The sequence below is a fragment of the Ailuropoda melanoleuca genome, chromosome 1, assembly GCF_002007445.2.
Source record: "Ailuropoda melanoleuca isolate Jingjing chromosome 1, ASM200744v2, whole genome shotgun sequence".
Taxonomy (NCBI): Eukaryota; Metazoa; Chordata; class Mammalia; order Carnivora; family Ursidae; genus Ailuropoda; species Ailuropoda melanoleuca.
This window is the reverse complement of record NC_048218.1, coordinates 40350984-40373416: the sequence shown is the minus strand read 5'-3', so window position 1 is coordinate 40373416 and position 22433 is coordinate 40350984. Positions and strand designations below refer to the sequence as shown.

At 35.2% G+C, this 22433-nt stretch overlaps 2 protein-coding genes across 6 annotated transcripts in view; both read right to left on the bottom strand.

Moving 5' to 3' along the window:
- The window catches only part of NSUN3 (NOP2/Sun RNA methyltransferase 3), a 61671-nt gene extending 55192 nt beyond the window's left edge, over nt 1-6479 (bottom strand). Inside the window, exons 1-2 of the mRNA XM_002929315.4 lie at nt 6301-6479; nt 5431-5540 (exon numbers count right to left, since the gene is read on the bottom strand). Coding sequence (XP_002929361.1) covers nt 5431-5540; nt 6301-6312 — 122 coding nt within the window. The 5' untranslated portion in view covers nt 6313-6479. The remainder of the gene's footprint in view (nt 1-5430; nt 5541-6300) is intronic.
- Nucleotides 6480-12337: 5858 nt separating this feature from the next.
- ARL13B (ADP ribosylation factor like GTPase 13B) overlaps nt 12338-22433 on the bottom strand; it is a 67681-nt gene continuing 57585 nt past the window's right edge. For 3 of the 5 annotated variants that reach the window (XM_002929314.4, XM_034657101.1, XM_034657106.1), the window contains 2 exons: nt 22271-22339; nt 12338-14047 (listed from right to left, as the gene is read on the bottom strand). In XM_002929314.4, coding sequence (XP_002929360.2) covers nt 13971-14047; nt 22271-22339 — 146 coding nt within the window. In that variant the 3' untranslated portion in view covers nt 12338-13970. The remainder of the gene's footprint in view (nt 14048-22270; nt 22340-22433) is intronic. The other 2 variants (XM_019809996.2, XM_011237327.3) reach the window with 2 other exon arrangements.

Here is a 22433-nt window from a genome sequence, read left to right as displayed (position 1 = left end):
AAAAGTGTCTAAATAAAAAAATATTTACAGACAGGCCAGACTTAACTTAGCTTTCACCATGAAAGCTTTTTGTTTGTTTTGCTTTCTACAAAGTGCACACAAAATTTCCAAAGTTCTTATACAGACTTCCAATTAATCCTCCCTTCATATATATTTGAAGGCAGAATATATATATAATCCATCTTTGTATCCCCAGTACTTAGAACAGTACCTGGTTTATAAACACTAACTTGTGAATAAGTAGATGACTTGTTCAAGTTTTAAGGTATTGGTTCTTCAAGACCCTCCCTTGTCAGAAAAGACAACTTAATAAATTATGACAGCACAATCTTGAAAGAATTATAATAGCTGTTATCAACAAAATGCAATGGAAACACAAAGACAGAACTAATTTTGTCGAGGGTATATGGGACAGCTTGATAGAGAATTGGTTAAAACAGCAGTAGTAATAAAAATAATGCTAATACATATCAAGGGCTTACTACATGTCAAACAATATTCTAAGCACTTTGTATACATATAAAATCATTTTATCTTCCCAAATAATTGTATGACATAGATCCTATTTTGCACATAAGGATAGTGAGGCACAGAGATGTTAAGTAACTTATCTAGGTCATATGCTACAAGACGCAGAGGTAGGATTTGAACCCACAGTTTAGCCACTGGACAGAGGGAAAAAGGAGAGGCTCATTCCTGGCAAAGGGAATAGCATATCCAATCCCAAAGGGATGAAGGAGCCTGTCTAGTCATGCTAAGATATTCAGTCCAAACATAATACTACAGACAGTGGGGGAGCAGAGCAGGCTTCTACTCCAGGAGTGGCACAATGGAATACGATAGCACTGAGAAGCAGCAGGACAGAAGGTAAGACGAACTCCCAAAGCTCCCCCAAATGTGAGCTCTGTTCCACTGGGCAAGTTAATTAGCCTTCATATGCCTCAGTTTTCCTATCTGTAAAATGTAAACAGTAGTAACTACTTCAGAAGGCTGTACAGAGGATTACGTTAATATTTATAAAGTGATTAGAACATTGCCTGGGGTACAGTGTCATAAAAGATGTTGTTAAGTAAGCCAACAAATAAATACTAAAGGTAGGAGACTGTGGAAAGGGGCTACTGCAATATGCCAAGTAAGAAATGATAAAGGCTTAACTAAACAGTAATAAAGGGGATACAAATGATCTCCAAATTAAGAAATTTCTCAGGAAGAAGCAAAAGCATTTGGTGGGCATTTAGATTTTGATGGAGGCAGAGTAGTGGTATATGGCAGTTCATAGTCTGGGAGCCCCCAAACTATCAAGGTCAGTCAAGGTAAGAGATACATGGTGCAGAACACAGGAAAGTTCAAAGCATGAAGCTTCCAGGTGTCCTCTCCGGTAGAATCATGAGCAAGGACTTTTCCCTGCAACAATGTGTGACCATATACTTAGGAATACTGCCAAGTAGGAAGGCTCACCAAAAGCTTGGCTTCTAGATTTCACTGGGGCACAGTCACACAAACATGATCAATTGGCTAACCTTTAGTCTCCAGCTCCTCTCGGGGTCAGAGGTGGAGCCAAGCTGATATCATGGCTCACAGCACCCACCATAAATCACACTGCTAGACTTTCCAGTGTGGCCCAACCCCCCAGGTAAACAAAGACACTCTTAGGCAGGACATTCCAAGGGCTTAGAGATAACCTCCCAGAAGCTGGGGTCACATGTCAGACTTATTTTTGATTAAAGTTCATTCTTTACCTTGAAGGTATGGAGGAGAAAAGAAGAGACATATTGATGGTGATACCTTCAACAAGTGAGAAAAAATATGCAAGTGGCAAATGACAACATAGGTTTAGAAGGGAAAAATGACATGCTTTTGAGATTGCCTAGTACCAAACTAAGTGAAGTTACCAGAAAATACTGAGAAGTATGGAACAAAGCTTAGAGAGGACTGCACAGCTTGAGATGGCAGCATACTGAGGGAAGTTCAAAGTCATGCCATGAATGGGCTTACCTGAAAGATAATGTAGGCAATGAGCAGAGTAAAACTTGAATCCACTGTAAACAACTTTAACGTGCTGCTCAGAGGGTGACTTGTAAAAAAGGTTATTACAAAACAATAAAATTTAAATAAATACTAAGTCTTCCCCACTATCTAAATCCCTTAGGTAAGATAGGAAACTTAAAATAAGTAAATAACTTTCTAGGTACAAGACAAAAATGCACTTACCTTTCCCTGGAAGTAAACAGATCCTGCAAGCATGACATTATGTCTTCCAAAAAAAAGTTAAAGAAAACAACAAAAATATTTGCTCTTACTTTCCCATACCATCTTCCATGCTCAGACTACTTTCTAAGCTCAGCCTTTATTTTGCCTGTGGCAAATTTAGCAAATTTATGCACAACTTAAATTACCATGAAAACCCAACAAAAAGGTAGATGAAGCAGAAGGCACAGCTAATTAAATGGATCTGAGGTTCACTGCTCATTTTGTTTAGGGTCAAACAATAATTTACAAATCTGTCTGAGCACATTAAATAGAAAAATAACTCATTACAGGTTATGGGTAGCCAGACTACTGTAAAATTTGAAGACAATATACCTTTTAAACTCCCTTTTTTAATCATCCATGAATGCCTAATTACACCTCAGGTGTGAGATTAGGGGTTAGCAGTGGAAGTTCTTGAATCAGAAAGCCTAGACACAAATCTCTGCTCTGGCACTTACCAGCTAAGTAAACTTGGGAAGTTACTTAAACACTATGTGGTTTCATCACATGAAAAATGGGAAACAAACCTCAGAGCTTTGTTCTGAGGGTCACGTAAAGCCAATACCATCTGATACATAATAATTAACANGTACATAATAAACACGCAGCAGGTGTGTGGTTGTTTGGCTATTCTACGTGAGTAACTTTACATACTAAAAACATAAAGAATTTATTACACCTATCATTCTTCTTTCTTCACCATGACAGAAGACACCTATTTTAAAATCTAGGTTTGAAATAAAAAACCACAACCATAAACTACTTTTTCATATTGCAGTATTTACGAGTTTCTAAAACAGTGTTATCTGTCCTAAAATTATCTCAGAATCACCTCAGACTGTATTTAATCAGTCAATACTTCATCTCTGTTTTTAAAAAAATGCTTAAAGTTGTCCATTGTAAATGAGAAAGTGTTACTGAGTTGATCCAAGAAGAGATTAATAAGACAACAGTGTGACTAAATTCCATTGTCTATAGCTACATAACCTTCTTTTCCTGAGCAAACTGTACTGGGCTTTTTGCTCCTAGCTTCAGAAGCAGTTAACCCTCTTCTTTGAGCCAAAGTTACCTGGTTCTTTTGCTAAGGTAACTCCTGTTAAGTCACCAAGGCCTGGCTTCTCCTCAGGTCTTTGCTGGCACCCTCAGTCTTTGTTAAATAAGAGACAAGGTTCTCCTGCCTATTTCCATCAGGATATTTATGGAATTAATAGTTTATATAGTTTTAACCAGTCCCCTTTCCCCCATGAACACCAGACTGCAGGCACACTGGATATGGGGACTGTGTTGCTCTCTGTATTCCATGGGGAATGGAATATACTATATAAGAACTCAATATAGGCAAGGGAAACAAAAGAAAAAATTAACTATTAGGTCTTCATCAAGACAAAAAGCTTCTGCACTGCCAAGGAAACAACCAACAAATCTAAAAGGCAAAAGTCAGAACTGGAGAAAATATTTGCAAATAACACAGTAATAAAGGGTTAGTATCCAAAATAAAGAACTAATCAAACTCAACAGCCCAAAAAATAATTAATCCAGTTAAGAAATGGGCAGAAGACATGAATAAACATTTTTCCAAAGAAGACACACCGAGNGTAATAAAGGGTTAGTATCCAAAATAAAGAACTAATCAAACTCAACAGCCCCAAAAATAATTAATCCAGTTAAGAAATGGGCAGAAGACATGAATAAACATTTTTCCAAAGAAGACACACCGAGGCCAACAGGCACATGAAAAGATGCTCAACATCACTCATCATCAGAGAAATACAAATCAAAACCACAATGAGATACCACCTCACACCTGTCAGAATGGCTAAAATTGACAACTCAGGAAACAACGGATGTTGGTGAGGATGCAGAGAAAGGGGAACCCTCTTGCACTGTTGGTGGGAATGCAAACTGGTGCAGCCCCTCTGGAAAACAGTATGGGGGTTCCTCAAAAAGTTAAAAATAGAGCGACCCTATGATCCCGCAATTGCACTACTACAAATTTACCCAAAGGATACAAACATACTGATTCAAAGGGACACATGCACCCCAATGTTTATAGCAGCATTATCAACTATAGCCAAATTACAGAAAGAGCCCAAATGTCCATCGACTGATGAATGGATAAAGAAGATGTGGCATATATACACACACACACACACTACATACATACACACTTGAATATTACTCAGCCATCAAAAAGAATGAAATCTTGCCATTTACGATGACACGGATAGAGCCAGAATGTACTATGCTAAGCAAAAGAAGTCTGTCAGAGAAAGACAAATACCACAGGATTTCACTCATATGTGGAATTTAAGAAACAAAACAGATGAACACAGGGGAAGGGGAAAAAGAGAGAGAGGGAAGCAAACCATAAGAGACTCTTAACTATAGAGAACAAACTGAGGGTTGCTGGAGGGGAGGTGGATGGGGGAAGGTCTAGATAGGTGATGGACATTAAGGAGGGCATTAGTGCTGAGCACTGGGTGTTATATGTGATGACTCACTAAATTCTACTCCTGAAATGAATATTACACTATATGTTAACTAACTAGAAATTAAATAATAATTTGGAAAAAAAAAAAAAACCTCAATGTGAAGAACCCATGGAATAACATTCTGACCAAAGGCAAAAGTCACTAAACATACAAATCAAACTTATCCCACTTACTTCTATGCGTGAAACACTTGTTTTCGATAATACATTTAAAGAATTTGTGTGTGTGTGTCTGCATGTGTTCAAAACAGACTGCCAAAAACACAAGGAATAAATATAACCAAATAAAGTGACCCTAGCTAAGACAGAGTTGTGCCAGCTTTAAAGATTTACTGTATTATCTTCTAAATTTCAAAAACTAGTCAAATACCCTCAGAAGTTTTAAGATTTTTCTGTTACAGTATAATTAATTTTGTCAAACTGGTGGGCAGTCCTGTTTCAAAGATCAAAACAACTGCTCAAGGAAAGGCCATAACAACTTTTTCTTTACTATTACTACAAAGTTTTCTTTCTCCCCTTTTCATTTTCGTATGATTCCATCTATTTCTTCACAGTTCTTTTCTCTAGCCCCTGTAGGAAAAGGGCAGCCAGGCTTAGATCCTTTATCTTTTATCCTCACAGCACCCCTCCCCAAAAAAAGGTTTATTTCGTGTTCTATCATAAAGCATCAAGAGATGAATTATACTAACCTTACTGTATTCCAGGCATCTCCAAGTTCTTTGGAATACTGTTTCTCAAAATGATCCAATACAACTTTGCAAATCTGTTTTGCTAGCTTCCTCTCTGATTTTGCTTTCAGCTACGATGACAAGAAAACATTGCTGACACAATCTGATATTACAAATTTATTAAACTTCAAATTACCATTTTTTTTCTTAAGAACATGTTTTACGATTATCACTAGTTTTTGCAAGGGAGCATTACCTCAATGTAGCAACACTGTATTTGGGAAAAATAGAGGGTTTCTTCAAATAATTATTGCTCAAATGTAAAGCAAAGGTTAAAGGACTTGTGGCATTAAAAGAAAAAATAGTGGCCTTAACAGAAGAAGATATATCAACGGAACAAAATTAACTTAAATAAGCCACTCTTGGTGTTAACATTAGGGGAAACTGAGTGAAAAGCCTATGGAAGTCCGTATTTGCAACTTTTTTTGTAAATGTAAAATTATTCTAAAATAAAAAGGTTATTTCGAAAAAAAAAGTCACTCGTTTCCTGTGGAAACTTCCTTGCAACTCTATTTCATTTACTCATCCAAAGTTTAGCGAGGTATGACTATGTAACATTGTTCTAAGCTCCCAGTATAGAGAGCAGTGAGTCTCAAGCCCTGAGGAGCTTGCATTCTGCTCAAAGCTGAAGGGAGTAGGTATTCAGGTCTGCAGGCTGGACTGCAGGCAAGTTAAGTGGGGCGCAGGTGAGTCTTGGGAGAAAACGACAGAAAACGCCCACGAGAAAGCCTTCGAGCATCCAGCATTACTCTAGGGCTTGGGACTGTGAAGCCAGAAAAACCAACAGCTTACGAAGTTCCCCCTTCCCGACCCCCTCCCTCGCCACCTCACCCGGGTCAACATTATCCCGCCAGGAGATGCCAAACAAGAGCTCTACAACACCCAGCACCTAAAACCTCCAGGAAATCAAAGGCACAGCCGCAGACCCGAGGTTCAACCGCATTCATTTCTATCCCTCACTTTTCCGGTTCAACTTCCCGCGAGATACTGCTCTGCTGCGTTGTCGAAATCTCGCCAAAAGAGGTGTAGGTCCCGCGAGAGGCACGCGCACGCAAAGTTCCTTCCGCCGGCGGTTGGTGGAGGTGGTGCTTACTCCCGAGGGCGTAGCTAGACCCTTGGGCGGAACCTTGAGAGGCTGGCGCGGCAAGTGAAGCTTTGTGTTCAAGGGTGGCTGCTGTTTGCTTGTGGCTCAGTAAAAAAAAATTGTAACTTTTCCACTATTAGGTTTTGTATAATGATCATTGTTGTAAAATGTTCTCAGAGGGTAAGCTAGTTACTGAATTAATCTACCAAATTTGATGACCCCCCCCTTTAGCTCAGATATTCAGAACTAAGGGTAAAAGGGATAGATATAAAGAAATTACGCATTTATTTCCTAGAGATGGACAATGGAAATAATCTCTCGTTTTTAATGGGGAGGGATAAATGATTAATTGAAATACAGTAAAGCACTTAGCACAAAGGTTAGGAAACAGTAAACGCCCTAATGTTGGCTGCTGCTGTGTATTATTTTCAGTATCACGATCTTCGAGATGATCGTCATCACGTTCTGCTACCAAATGCCTGAAGACCAAAATGACCCTACACACTGCCCTCCCACCCACCTTTGTTATGGGCAGTGTTAAACGTCCTGAGGAAAGTATTACACCCATTCTAATAGGAACAGCAGTTTATTTGCTCTTTTGGTGTTACTTTTTAGTTCCTCCCTTGTTAACAGCATCAGGAATTCATCAGGAAATCAATGCTTCATATGGTCCCTGATATTTAATGAGCATCATCATTTTGAGACCTTTGATGCTCAAAATATCAGTATACCATAGGTACAAATCTTAGAACCATGTAAAAAGAAAAATATCGCCACTAATGTGGTTTGAAGCTTAATATATTTACTTAAACAAGTTCCCCAGTAATCTAAAATTGAATTTAGATTTGGTGCAAAAGAAAATAAAGTATTAAGGAGTGAAGTCATTAAATGCATGCAGTTTGTTAACTGTTTTTTTTTTTAAGATTTTATTTATTTATTTGACAGAGATAGAGACAGCCAGCGAGAGAGGGAACGCAAGCAGGGTGAGTGGGAGAGGAAGAAGCAGGCTCATAGCAGAGGAGCCTGATGTGGGGCTCAATCCTATAACTATAACGCCCTGAGCGCCCTGAGCTGAAGGCAGACGCCTAATAATTGCGCTACCCAGGAGGCCCAGTTTGTTAACTGTTTAAAGTCATTAGTCTACTTTTCAGCCTCCATACACAGATTTTATATGTATTTTCTGTGTTCATTGCAGAATGTTGCATTTATTGAATTAATATGGTAGTATATTTGTAAAATAGACATTTAAAAGACTTTTAAGGAAATAGTAGAAATCATTTACACTATATTCCTATCAGGGAAAGGGGAAGTGTAATGCTTGGAAAGAGGTCATATTCGTTCTATTATTTTTGACTTTTAAAAGCATGTTTCTATTTTCTGATTTTAAATAAGCTAATGCTTACTGAAAAAAATGTAAAAACAAAAGCCTATGAGAATGAAAATTGAACATAATGCCACTAGAGATCATCAGTATTGACATTTTGATGTATTCCCCAGTTCAAGTTTGATCAAACAGTACATATAATGTATCCTGTTATTATAAGCATTTTCTTATATTAAAAATTCTTCATATACATCATTTCTACAAGTTGCATAGTATTCCAAGGTATGGAATGCTATACTAGCTTTCCTTCTTACCATTGATAAATATGTTTGCTTATCGTTCTTTCCATATCTGAAAACCTTATAATTTTTTATTATGTTCTTAAATAGGTTTCAAATCATCCTAATTATGTTTCTTTGTAAATTACCACCTCATGTCCCCTTATCCATAGATGTCTTAGTGGTATTTTTATTTATATTAGAGATGTTAACCATATCACATTTTCAAGTACTTTCCCGTTTTTTCTTACAGCCCTTTAAATGTAAAAATATTTTAAAATTTTATGGTCAATTCTTTGATTTCGTAATTGATTCCATTGCTTTTTGGCTTGGAAAGTTCTTCCCAAGGAGGCAAGCAATTATTTGTTTCTTTATCCCTTTTTTTTTCTTTACAGTTTGATCTTTAATATTTAACCCATTTAATCTATCTACAATCAATATTAATGTATCTTAAAAATGTTAGTGGATTTCCCCTACCTTATACCAAATACCTAGTAAAGAATAAACAAAGCTTAACACTTTATTTTATTTTATTTTTTTTAAAGATTTTATTTATTTATTCAACAGAGAGAGAGACAGCCAGCGAGAGAGGGAACACAAGCAGGGGGAGTGGGAGAGGAAGAAGCAGGCTCATAGCAGAAGAGCCTGATGTGGGGCTCGATCCTGTAACGCCGGGATCATGCCCTGAGCCAAAGGCAGACGCTTAACGGCTGTGCCACCCAGGCGTCCCAACACTTTATTTTAAAAATAGAAACTGTTACCAGACTTGTTTTAAATCACTGCAGTTATAAAAAATTGAGCTGACACAAATACCAGAAATTATATTTTGTTATTATTGTAACTATTGTGTTAAAGAATAAAGCGGGTTAATATGTACTTACACTGGGCAGGAAAATAATTTTTACATACCTAAGCAATTTTATTGTGAAGTCCTTTGATACAAGAAGTGTTTCAGGATAAGTATACTTACAGATTTCTGTGCATTTTATGAATTTTCATATTTACATAAAACATTTCTTAAAACCCTTCATATTCATGTGGTTTATGAGTAAAAAAGATAAAGACAGACTTTGAAATAAAACAATCCAACATGAAGAAACCATTAGCTCCTTAAAATCAATGGCAGAAAAACACAACAGAGAAATCCACCATCAAAGCAAGAGAACAAAGCTTAGTTACAGGCAATCTTGAACGATCATCTCAGAATAGCTAATTAGCTGAGGCTCTCACTTTATTATTTTAGGCCTCCAAAGTGGTGTGTACAAACTCTATCAGACAATCTACTGGGACTGGGAAGTAAAAATAACTTTTATTTAATTTTATCAAATCTTTAAAAAAATTTTTAGGGGGAGGTATATGTACAAAGTGCAATAGAATATGTATGTAACTTACAAGCTGAAACTTATCCCCTCAAAATTCACATGCTGAAGACCCAAGCCCTAATACCTCAAAATATGACTGTATTTAGAAAGTCTTTCCAGAGGTAATTAAATTAAAAAGAGGCTTTTAGGTGGGTCCTAAGTATCCTTATAAATGAAAGAGGAAATTTAAACCCTGAGACACTAGGGATAACCACACACAGTGGAAAGACCATGTGAGGAAACAGGGAGAAGAAGCAGGTCATCCATAAGCCAAGGAGAGGGGTTTCAGAAGAAACCAATCCTGCCAACAAGATTCCAGGTTGATCTTGGATTTCCAGACTTCAGAACGGTGAGAAAATTAATTTCTGTTGTTTGATGCACCCAGTCTTTGGTAGTATGTTATGGCAGATCTACCAAACTAATGCAATAACTTAAATATTTACTGGAAAAGATGTATTACAAAAATCTGGAGACCACTGACTCATTTGACTCAATTTGACCACTGACTCAATTTATGACCACTAGATCATAAATTCTGTTTACTAATTAGCACACAGAAAGAATTTACAACTCAGGCTCTAAACAAGCAAATAATTTTCTTCCTATTTTTCCTTCAATTATAAACTGATCTCCTTCATTAAAGAAAATTCATTTTTGATTTCCTCTTTCCCCCCAAAAGCAGGTTTCCATTATTGTTTCCACAAAGCTAATGGATTGCTATTTTGATTATTTATAATCATATTTTTTACAGATGTTATTTTTTATTTGAGAGAGAGCAAAAGCAAGAGAGATTACAGAGGGAGAGGGAGAAACAGACTCACCACTGACTGAGCGGAGGCCTGATGTGGGGCTTGATCCCAGGACCCTGAGATCATGACCTGAGCCAAAGGCAGACCCTTAATGGACTAAGCCACCTAGGCGCCCTTATAATCATACTTTAAGGTAAGTCTTCAAATATCTGAATTTGCTCTTTGGATCAGCTGGAATATATTTCTTGATAAATTAAATAGTATTAGCAGAATCTCGGTTGTGCAAAGTCTGCTCCACTTAGAGAAAAACTTAAGTATTAAAGCCAAGGATAATAAAGTTTATAAGCTATAGCTTTATTTGTATAAGCAGTTTCACTTTTGATAAGCTTTTGACACCAAAAAGTATTAGATTTCTTCAGCGCAGAATGGGAGAAATTAAATAACATGAATAGCATATCATATAGAACCGAGTATCAAATAAAATAAAATATTACCATAGTAAAAGAATATTTAAGAGATCAGCTGCAAATAAAATGGCATATTCTACAGATAAATGTTTCTAGGCTGTTCAAAATACATTTTACAGGAGCGCCTGGATGGCTCAGTTGATTATCTGACTCTTGGTTTTGGCTCAGGTCATGATCTCATGGCTCCTGGGATCCAACCCAGTGAAGGGCTCAGCACTCAGTGCAACTAGTCTATTTCCTCCATCTCCCTCTCCCTCTCCCCCCAGCCCTGCTCCCGTGCATGTTCTCTCTCTCAAATAAATAAAATCTTTAAAAAAAAAAAAAGTAAGTTTTACATATTAAGTCCTCCATTTGACACTTAAAAGACCATTTAATTTTAAGCTTGCAGAAAGCACGGTACTTAATTTTTACAAAATTCTATGTCCGATTCTCCCATTATAAAATAAGCAAAATTTGGGGGCGCCTGGGTGGCTCAGTCAGTTAAGCATCTGCCTTCGGCTCAGGTCATGATCCCAGGACCCTAGGATCAAGCCCCATGTTAGGCTCCCTGCTCAGTGGGGAGTCTGCTTCTCCCTCTCCTTCTGCCTGTTGCTCCCCCTGCTTGTGCTGTGTCAAATAAATAAAATCTTAATAAAGAAATAAATAAATAAAATAAGCAAAATGTTAAAAACTAGTTTGAAAAATTGAGGAAAACACACAACCAATAACTAGAAAAATTCATTATTAACATTTTGTAACATTTCTTTCTAGTGTTGCTTTCATAGTTTTATATTTAATATCAATTACATGCAATGTTGTATGTATGTTATATATGCCTTTTGTGTAAAAAGCATATAGAGTTATCTTGTAAAAAAGTAAAAATGTATCTTTGGGTCAGTAATTTAACATTGGATCATCTAGGATCATAAGGTGATATGATATTTTTAGCTGCCTTTAAAATGATAATATTCTTTTGCACATATATGTAAACTTGTGCATATGCAGAGAAAAAAGGTTTCATGTAAAATAAAGTCATTATTTTAATCTATAGACTTAAGATTTCTTCCAACAGTCATATTTGAAAATGCCTTTTCTATTTTCTTACCAAAAAGAAATCATTTAAATTTATCAAATGAAATACAAAACAGCATACTGATATAAATTATTTTTATTGTGTGAAAATGTCATAATTCGTGATGATTAAGAATAAAAATGCAGCATTTAACAAAATAGGCATTTACTTGTTAAAAGCAACTTGGATTTACAAAACTTCTTTTAAAATTTCTTAGGATGCTTTAAGAATACAAATTAATTTTTTGAGAGAGATATAAAACATTCATTTCACTTTATCATATATTTAATTTCAAAATCATTTTTATTCATTTTTAATAAATGAATTCAGTATTATTGTACGCTACAGTAATCACTTACAGGAAACAAAAAATTTTTAAACTTTTATTTACTCACAAACTAGGTGAAAATTAATAGGATGACAAAAGTGTAAGTTTAGTGTTTAAAAAAATGAATAAATGTAAATGTTACAAACAGGAACCAAAAAGTATACAAATAAGTTTTTCTCTACAATCCAGTTCAAAATTTACACTCTGTCTTCTTGTGTTGCTTTTCCTTACATTTCGGTCACCTATCAAATTCAGGCTGTTAACAAATTTTATATCTGAAGTAGAATGCTTTTTACTCAGTGTGCCTGGTGTCCTATGCACAAAACTTCAAAAGACTGCATTATGATGCTCTAGAGTAATAAGTGACCCAATTAATGAAAGTTCCGGGACTTAAAAAATGTGACTAAAATGTGATGCTCCAAAGTAAAATTTTTAAAGTAAATAATCATAGTAAACTGCCTTAGACATACTTAATCTTATTACTGTCAGATACTAGTATATGTTTATTGTCAGTACAAGTTACCAAACTTACCAATTTTAACAAGTTGGTAAGGATTCATGTTGTTTATAGTATTTTCACCTTGATATAAATTTATATACTTTCAATTAATGCAACATTATAAATCTAATACCCAAAATATATTTCTAAAAGTTTGCCTAGATAGAGAATCCTAAAGATGCCATTCTTCAGTACAAGGGAAGTGCTATTATTTTAAATCAAGAAACTATTTTGGAATTCTTTCTTTATAAAAGTAATTTTACACAAACATTTTTATTCTTACTGATTTAGTACCCAAGCACTTCCTGGTTATAAAACCAAGTCTCTGTACCCACAGTGGCTTTTTCAGTCTTTTTGCCTTTATTTTCAAGGCACAAAAGAATTAGAATAACCTAAAAGAGTCACTGTAGCTTCTGATAGAACGAGGGAGTGACAATGAGCACCTTGATCTGAAAAGGTCTATCCCATAAAAGAGGTGGTCATTGAAAATTTTAATAATATCTCACATAACATTTTTATTAATTTAAAAAGCATTTAGATCAAGAAAGTATTTCAAGTCTCTTTCATTTATTGCGATCATCACCAAAAAAAAGCAAACAACAACATGAACCCTCCTTGGGTGGTGCTTTCAGATAACATAATTTGGAAGTATGAAGATCTAAGAATAAGAATCTATTTTAAAAAGGTATTATTTTAAAATTAGGCAAACTTAGGACGTATACTTCAAGAACAATACTATTATAAAATATACCTAAAACCATATAAATATGTCCTGTTTGTATAGTTCATGTTTGTCAAATAAATCAACTCCATTTCCAGACACAATTTAAACAAAGCATCTATAGAAAAGTGCCGTCAATATCATAGTAATTAAAATTCTCATAAGTTTTAGAAAAATATAAAAAGTTAAAAACTTAGGTTATAAATTCCCAAGAGTTCCCCTTCCATGCACGTGTATCTTACAAAAAATGTATAAGATACAGTAACAAAGACTATTAAACAAATAGTAAAGAAAGTGTGGAGAGTCCATTGGCTCTTGTTCTGAAGAGGTTTTCTTTCAGGAATATGCCCATGAGTGGGACTGTAAAATCCAGAGTCTACAGTAATTCCTGCTAACTTGATTCAAATGCTCATCCCATCTACTGGTCATTTTGCTTCCTTTTTTTTTTTTTTTTTTTTTTTAACCGTGAATAACATGGATAATTGTCAGATCAGTCTGGTCTTTGGCTATTCATCTCCTTACTGAAATTGTTATGGTTATCTTGCCCCAGTCATCAATGTTCAGGGTTTTTCTTCTTTGAGAAAGAAGGTCCTGTAGTTGATCTTGCCTGTATTAAAAAAGCGCATCCATGTGACTTGGTTATGAAATCACATCATGAGCATCACTGTTAGGTCTCTGCCGCACAGCCAGGGGAGGCAGTGGCTTTCCATAGAAATCTACATAAAGGGATACCAAAAAACAGTATGGTAAATCAGAATTTTTGATACAGTTCATTATTTTCCAACTAACACCCTTAAAAAGTAAGGTACTCTGACTTGATGGGTAAAATAATGGATGAGGAGAATAGACAAAAAAAATCAAAATCCAAGAAAACTTGAATAAATTCAAAACATAACCACTAGGATAAATTCCTAACTTTAGATTATAAATTAATTTCTACTAGATTTAATAAAAAGCTCTATCTAATGTTCATATTAGAATAAAATAACAAATATTCAAAAATCTATGGAAGCTGTTGCCAAGGCCCTGATAAGTCAGTATTTGTACCATCCATGTTCTCATCCAATGGCTATTACTTGTAGGTATTTTGGGAAAAGAATTAATTATCTTTGTTTTCTGGTAATAATCTTTTACAATGATGTTTCACTATAATTCAGTGATATATATGATATATGATACATATATATGATATATGATACAAAGAAAGTCTTATTTTACATTTCATAAGTTCCTGTCCCTTAATTATTATAAATTGGCTTAAATTTAATAGCATATGTAAACCTTCAATAAGTAATTATTTTCCAGCCTATTACCTTAAAATTATTCTAGAACCATAGATTTTTAGGATCACTTGAAAGAAATATATTGAAAATGTGTTAGAGGCCTGTTTCCAGTTTCACATACGTTGAGAGTTTTGCTAACTAGCCCCTCATGCAAATAAGTACATGCCCTAGAAATCACCCTGCAAAGTCACAGGTAAATATAAGTTCCTTGATATTATTTACCCAGTGCCCTTTGTGATCAACAGTCTCCCTCACCTGCCAGGGCCTTCTGTTAGATAAGACTCTGGTGGAGCTTAGGAAACTTAATTCTTTTTGTTTTGAATTCACCAGTCTGGCCTTAGCATATCGCCCAGTTCCTATAGCTCTCCCTGCCTGAACCCTGCCTTGGTATCCCCCTGTGGAACCCTCAAGGTATGCCATATACTTCCTCCAGGACCTATGAGTAATAAACTTTTCCTATTTCAATTTCTCCTGTGGTCTTTTTGAAGCAAGACTTACCATCTAGCATCCAGGGGCCCTACTTAACAAATGTTAATTTATCAAAGTTGTAACAGCATTTAAGGAGATTAGAAGTCACCACTTCATCCTAACAAGAAGTAAAAAGCTAAACAGACTACAAAATCAACAACTCGTCTCATTTCCGTAAGAGGGGAGGTCACAAGACAAACCACCATCCCAATACTGGAGACAGACAGGCAAATATAAGGAGTTTCAGTTTACCAGAGCATATGTTCATGAATGGAAACTGCCAAAGGAAGGAAAATTGCCCAGGTAGGAAAACCTGAACTTTGATGAATTGCTGGAGGCTTAGCAGGAACGTTTGAGAGTTAAAAATTCCAAGGAGACTAAGTCATAAGAGGATCCCTGTGAGACTGTGAAATTTATCTCCAGGAACGTGAACAAGTCCCACAATAAATATTAAAGAAAAATCCCCTCCCACTTTTGGCAGGAGAGGAAAAAAAGAAACCATTCTGAAACATACAAGAGCACTCTGTTCTGGGGCACAAGGACTGCCCTCAGGGGAAACTAACTAGAGCCTAACCTAACATGTATCATCAAACCCTAACTGACCTGGGGAAGAAAATCACCACCATCTGGCACTATCCATTTTGTCCACCTAATGGGGAAGAAAAAAACTGAGACACTCTTGTGAAGTTCAGAGTCCAGAGGCACAAGCTCACTAATACACTTAGATCTAATCATAGAAATATAGAACGCTTCTCCTTCCATCACCCATCACCCCCATATTACAAAAGGCCAATTTACAGCAGTTCCTTTCACCTGGTACACCATGTCAGACTATAAACAAAACAAAAACAAGCCATTCCAAAAAGGGCAAAAACCCCGAAATTTAAAGAGACAGATCAAGCATCAGAACGAGACATGGCAGGAATGTCAGAAATATCAGGCCAGGAATTTAAAATAACTATGATTAATAAGCTAAGGACTTTAGTGGATAAAGTAGACTACGCCAGAACAGATAGCAATGTAAGCAGAGAGATGGAAATCCTAAGAAAGAACCAAAAAAAAAAAAAATGCTAGAGATAAAAAAAACCACCATTACAGAAATGAAGAACGTCTTTGATGGGCTTATTAGTAGACAGGACACAACTGAGGAAAGAACCTCCGAGCTTGAAAATAGATCAATAAAATCCTCAAGAATCCTCAAAGAGAACAAAGACTGGGGAAAAAAAAACAGAAAAGAATAATGAAGGACTGTGGGACAAGTACAAAAGGCATATCTTATTTGTAATGTGAATACCAGAAGAAGAAAGAGAAAAGAGAACAGAAGCAATATTTGAAGTGATAATGACTAAGAATTTCCCCCAAATTAATGTCAGACATCAAAGCACAGATCAAGGAATCTAGAGAACGCTGAGCAGGATAAATGCCAAACTATATTTAGGCACATCATTTTCAAACTACAGAAAATCAAAGAAAAGGAAAAATCCTGAAAGAAGCCAGAGGAAAAAAACCACCTTTACAACAGAGACTCGAAGATAAGAATAACATCCAACTTTTCCTCAGACACCATGCAAGCAAGAAGAAAGTAAAGTGAAATATTTAAAGTGTTTAGAGAAAAAAACCACACCAACCTAGAATTCTGTACCCTGCAAAATTGTCCTTCAAAAGTAAAGGAAAAACAAAGACTTTTTTCAGACAAACAAAAACTGAGGGAATTTATTGCAAGTAGACTTGCCTTGCAAGGAATGTTAAAAGAAGTTCTTTAGAGAGAAGGAAAATAATATATAGGTCAGAAACTCAGATCTACATAAAGAAAGAAAAAGTATCAAAGAAAAAATAAAATGAAAATGTATTTTTCTTATTCTTAATTGATCAAAAAGATAAAAGTTTGTTAAAAAATGCTAATAGTGGGGCGCCCGGGTTGGCACAGCAGTTAAGCGTCTGCCTTCGGCTCAGGGCGTGATCCCGGCGTTCTGGGATGGAGCCCCACATCAGGCTCTTCTGCTATGAGCCTGCTTCTTCCTCTCCCACTCCCCCTGCTTGTGTTCCCTCTCTTGCTGGCTGTCTCTATCTCTGTCGAATAAATAAATAAAATCTTAAAAAAAAATGCTAATAGTAACAATGTATTTGATTATGTATATGTAGTATACATAATATATACATACATACACACACACACACACTTAAATGCTTATATTTAAGTCAAATGAATGACAGCAATGACACAAAGAACACCGAGAAAGGAATTAGGATTATCTTATTATTTTAGGTACTTGCACTACCCATTAAATCTATAGCTTTGTTTGAAAGTGGACTTGGATTAATGTAAATGTATAGTGCAAACTCTAGAGCAGACACTAAAAAAAGTAAAAAAAAAAAAAAATTAGTATAACTTATATGCTAAGAAAGGAGACAAAATGGAATCCTATCAAATGCTCAATTAAACCCACAAAAGACAGAGGCACCTGGGTGGCACAGTCGGTTAAGTGTCCAGCTCTTGGTTTTGGCTTAGGTCATGACCTCAGGGTTATGGGATGGAGCCCTGGAACACGCTCTGCCATGCGGGGAGTCTGCTTGAGAGTCTCTCTCTCCCTCTGCCCCTCCCCCTCCCCCACTCTCTTTTTGTCTCTCTCTAAAATAAATAAAGAAATCTTAAACACACACACACACACGGCAGAAAAAGAGTGGAAGACAAAAACAGGAACAAAGAATGAGGGCAACAAATAGAAAAGAGTAATGGATATGGTAGATATTAATCCAACTATACCAATAATCATTTTGAATGTCAATGGTACAAATGCAACAATTAAAAGAGATTGTCAGAGTGGATTGAAAAATATGATCCAACTATAGGCTGTCTAAAAGAAAACCACTTTAAATAGAGAGAGGGATTAGGAGAAAATGGTTTTTCAAGCAACTATAAATTCCAAGCAACTAGTAAACTGCAAGGATGTCCTAATAAGTCTTGATGTAATAGTGTAACATAATAAATTAAAGGTATGGATTTCAAAGCTGGACAGACCTAAGTCCAAATCCTGATACTGCTACTTGGTAGCTATGTGACCTTGGAGTATAAGTCCCTCTTGCACAAAATGGGATATCACTGCCCACCTTACAAGGCATTTAGGAGAATTAAAATGAAATAATGTACCTGAAGTGCTTAGCAATATGCCAGGAACAAAGAATATGCAGTTAATATTATTGCTATATCATTGTTATAATTTAAATTAAAATAATTATTTTTGACAAATTCTAAGTATGACTTTTCTAATTTCTTAAATTCAAAATTAATGAGAATTTTAATACAGAACTCAAAATTAAACCAGCATGAATATACTTCCTAATGTTATACTTCTAGAATTTAAAAGTATCCTCCTAAAAAGAGAAATCACATACACGTGACAAGAATTATCCTTTTCCCTCCCAAGAAATTATTTTATTTTTGCAGTAAAGATTTTGTATTTCTTTCCAGAAAATAAAATCATTCTATACAAAGTAGGTTTCTTGTTGTCTTAATTGTAGGGGATTTAAGTCGATGTTAGTACCGAATTGATAATTGGGAACTAACTGATAATAAACCAACTTCACTGCTAACACACATTTTTATAAAGAGCTTCAAACTTTTTAAACATCAAATGGAAGGGTAGTAAAACTGAATATAAAATATTATCTTCATTCATAAAGATTAGAAATTTCTTTAGTGCATTTGGTATTTCTAGCTAACAGAATCCTTGATATATTTCTCATAATGTATAATACATAATATGTTAATGAAGTATGGGTTGAGAGTGTTCATATAGTAAACAGATTCTCTTTTTAAGTCTCTTTTCTCAATGCATGTCTTACCTGTTACAATGAGCAAGCATTAGACAATAATTAGAAAAGTAAAACCAAACTGCTATCAAAGCAAATGTCTATTATCAAAGAACAAGTAAGAATCCGCCTTAAAAATTCCCAGTAACTATAAAAAGTTGTTTTTCATCCCAGTAAATTTTAAGTGCCAAGCCATTTGCAGTTAACTTTTAATTACTACTCTAGTTCATTATATATCTGTTGTTTATTTGCCATTCACCAAATGCAAAGAAATGTGTACCAAATTAGAGAAAAGAGGAGGATGCAATTATAAAATTGACAGCTATCAGCATCTCTGATGAAGATCTCATGATAAACTCTAAAAACAAATTTAAGGTTTTTCATTATAATTTTTAATTATACCTGCTTTCATCCCCATTAATGAAAGCAGAGTTGATTGCACTTTTTTTTTTTTTTAAAACCCAGGTTAGGTATACTTAGACTTAAAATTTATGGGAAGAAAACGATAAAAATATTTTGAAACTTGTGAAAGTTACAGTGTTTTCTTCTCTGTTCTGGGAAGCTACATTTATTGATACAAACTGAAAACTGACTAAAATATTGGGATATGGTGGTCTTAAACTTAACTAATTTATTACAATTCTTTCTCAAAAGTTCTAATTTATGGGACGCTTGGGTGGCTTAGTCCGTTGAGCATCTGCCTTCGGCTCAGGTCATGATCCCGGGGTCCTGGGATCGAGTCCCACATCGGGCTCCTTGCTCAGCGAGGAGCCTGCTTCTCCCTTTGCCTGCTGCTCCCCCTGCTTCTGCTCTCTCTCTGACAAACAAATAAATAAAATCTTAAAAAAAAAAAAAAGAAAGAAAGAAAGAAAAACTTTCTTTAAAAAAAAAAGTTCTAATTTAAAAACAAACACAAGAAATGAGCACAAACAAGACAACCTTCTCAACCTATTTTCAACCTTCTTCCACTTGCCCTTAACTGTGCTCCCCCTGAATGTTACCATTACTTCTTTTCTCCTCATTCTACAAAATTTCTTTCAGAAACAAGAAACTATCATCCCCTCCTGCATTCATTCTGTAAAGATTACAGAACATTTATTATGGGCAATGAATTCCTATTGTAAGATGGTGACTAATCTATCTGTAAACCCTCCACCCACCTGAGTCACTTCTTTTCTCCTAAGCCCTTGAATCTTACTTGTATTGGCCAAGAGACATTTCTAAATACATAAGACTACAGACACCTTCAAAGCAGGTTTCCTTCCTCGGGTACTTTCAATCCTAGAGACAGCACCAACCTTCAAGCTGCCTGAGTAAATAATCCTCTATTCCTCTCTCCCTTGGCCCATACATTCATTCATCACATATTACTTATAATCATTAAGATATTTCCTGCATACATTTTTTACTCTACATTCCAATTTCCATTCCTCACTTCTCACTGTGACTACTAGAACAGCCTCTTAGATGGTATTCTTACCTCAAGTGTGGCCACCAGCAAGTCTGTACTTTTCACTGAGACAAAAATTATTTTCCTAAACAACACATCTAGCAACATTACTTCCCTGCTCAAAAATGTATAGTGTCTCTTGGAAGATTACAGCAAGTCCAGACATCTTAATTTATATTTATGTGGGCCTTCACAATCTGACCCTAAGCCGTAATTCCAGTCTTAAAACTCTGTAACTTCAAATGTCCTCTTTCTTACCCACCCTACCTACATGAACCTAAGTTCCAATCACAAGGAACTTTATTTTCCAAATAACAAATGCCCTTTCCTATTCCTCTGCCTTTGAATAGTCTGTTTCTTCTCCTTACTGACTTCTTCGAAGACCCAGTTGTAATACCACTTTCACTAACTGTCCATGCAGTTTGTGTACAGTACTCCAATTCCACACCATAGAACTTATTACTGTATATTGTGAATTGTCACATACACTACAGTAAGCTCAAGAATTCTCTTCTCTATTAGACCAGGATCTGCAGAATCTTATTCATCTTGGTATCGCCAATGTTTTAGGTGGTGTCAAATAGAAAAACTTTGCTTTTTGGATGCCTAAAATTCAGTAAGAGAAAAAATGTCCTATGAGAAATTAGTATTTTTCTATATATGTGTACATATATATAGACAGATAGATATATACATACATACGAATGTATATTAACCTAATTTTATTAACAGCACAGTGAATATTTAAACTGATAATGTATTCTAACATACACAAGTTGAGTATCATTAAACAAACTAGCATATTACAGTCAATAAAAATATCATGATGTAAAGTCAATCAACTAGAGATGTGACTTCACTGTAATTCTGATATACTCTAAGAACAAACTTTTCTGTATTTAGAAATGAAAAAAATCCTTTTTCACTAATGATTATGAAAGATGTATTTCATTACTGACCTATAATATTCCGAAAAAGAAAGCAAATGGGTATTTATATTAATGTACTTTTTGAATAAAAATATTTTATAAAGTTTGACATACTTTCAAGTTACATGATAATGATTTTGTAAATGTTAACCTTCTCACTTTCTTTCCTCGTAAATAGGTTTCCTTAGGAATCCAAGTCCTAGATTGGGTAAACAGAGGCATCAATAAGGGAATTGGACATTCTTGATGGAGAACTTCACTGAGCTACAATATACATAATTACCCTTTTGCATTCTAGAAACATTTTATTGAAAGAGCCTGAGCTGATAGTCTGAAATCAGAACTTCTGCCCGCTCTATCATGCAGTTTGCTATACCCAACTGTCCTTTCTCTAGTTTTCCAGTTGTGGAGTTCCAATGCCGTATATTGGCTGGACTATACGTTATGTTAATTTCATCCAAAGGAAACTGTTTTCTTGAGTCAATAAGCCTTTAGTAACTTTCTACTTAGCTGAACTTTATTTGGCTTGCTGATTTAGTCTCTGATTTTACAAATTGTGTTGATTTTTACTTGACTTTAATATTCAGCAGCTGGGTCTTATTAGAAACAGAGAAAGAACAACTATGTGGCATTATCACTGAGTATACTGAGCACATATAGGACAATGCTATTTTTAACACTAAGTATAATTGTAATGTCTCATATTTAATTTAAATTGCTTTATACCTGTTCACTTCTCATAACAATTTATATAAATTTATAATGGATAAACACAAACTATGATTATTTTTATATCTGTATTCTAAGGTAAACAAATTATATGGAGGCAAAAGGCACTAAAGAATAAAAAAAAATTAAATAAAATGAAAAAAGTGAAATATAATGAAAAAGGATGGTTGTGGATTCGAAAGGTTTCCAAAAATAAAAGTTTGTTGAAATAATGAGGATAAGAAAAGTGGATGTAATATGTATATTTGAAAACTGATCCTTTTGCATTACCATTATGACGTGTTTCACCAAGAGGCTCAAGTTTTGGAAGTCTAGTGACTTTGGGGGTTCCCCAGCCAACTAAGGAAAAAGAAAAACATTTTAAAACACTGTTAAACAATGTCTCTTTAGGCCTGTTGAGAGGATCCCTCCCTTGACAGGAATGTATATATTT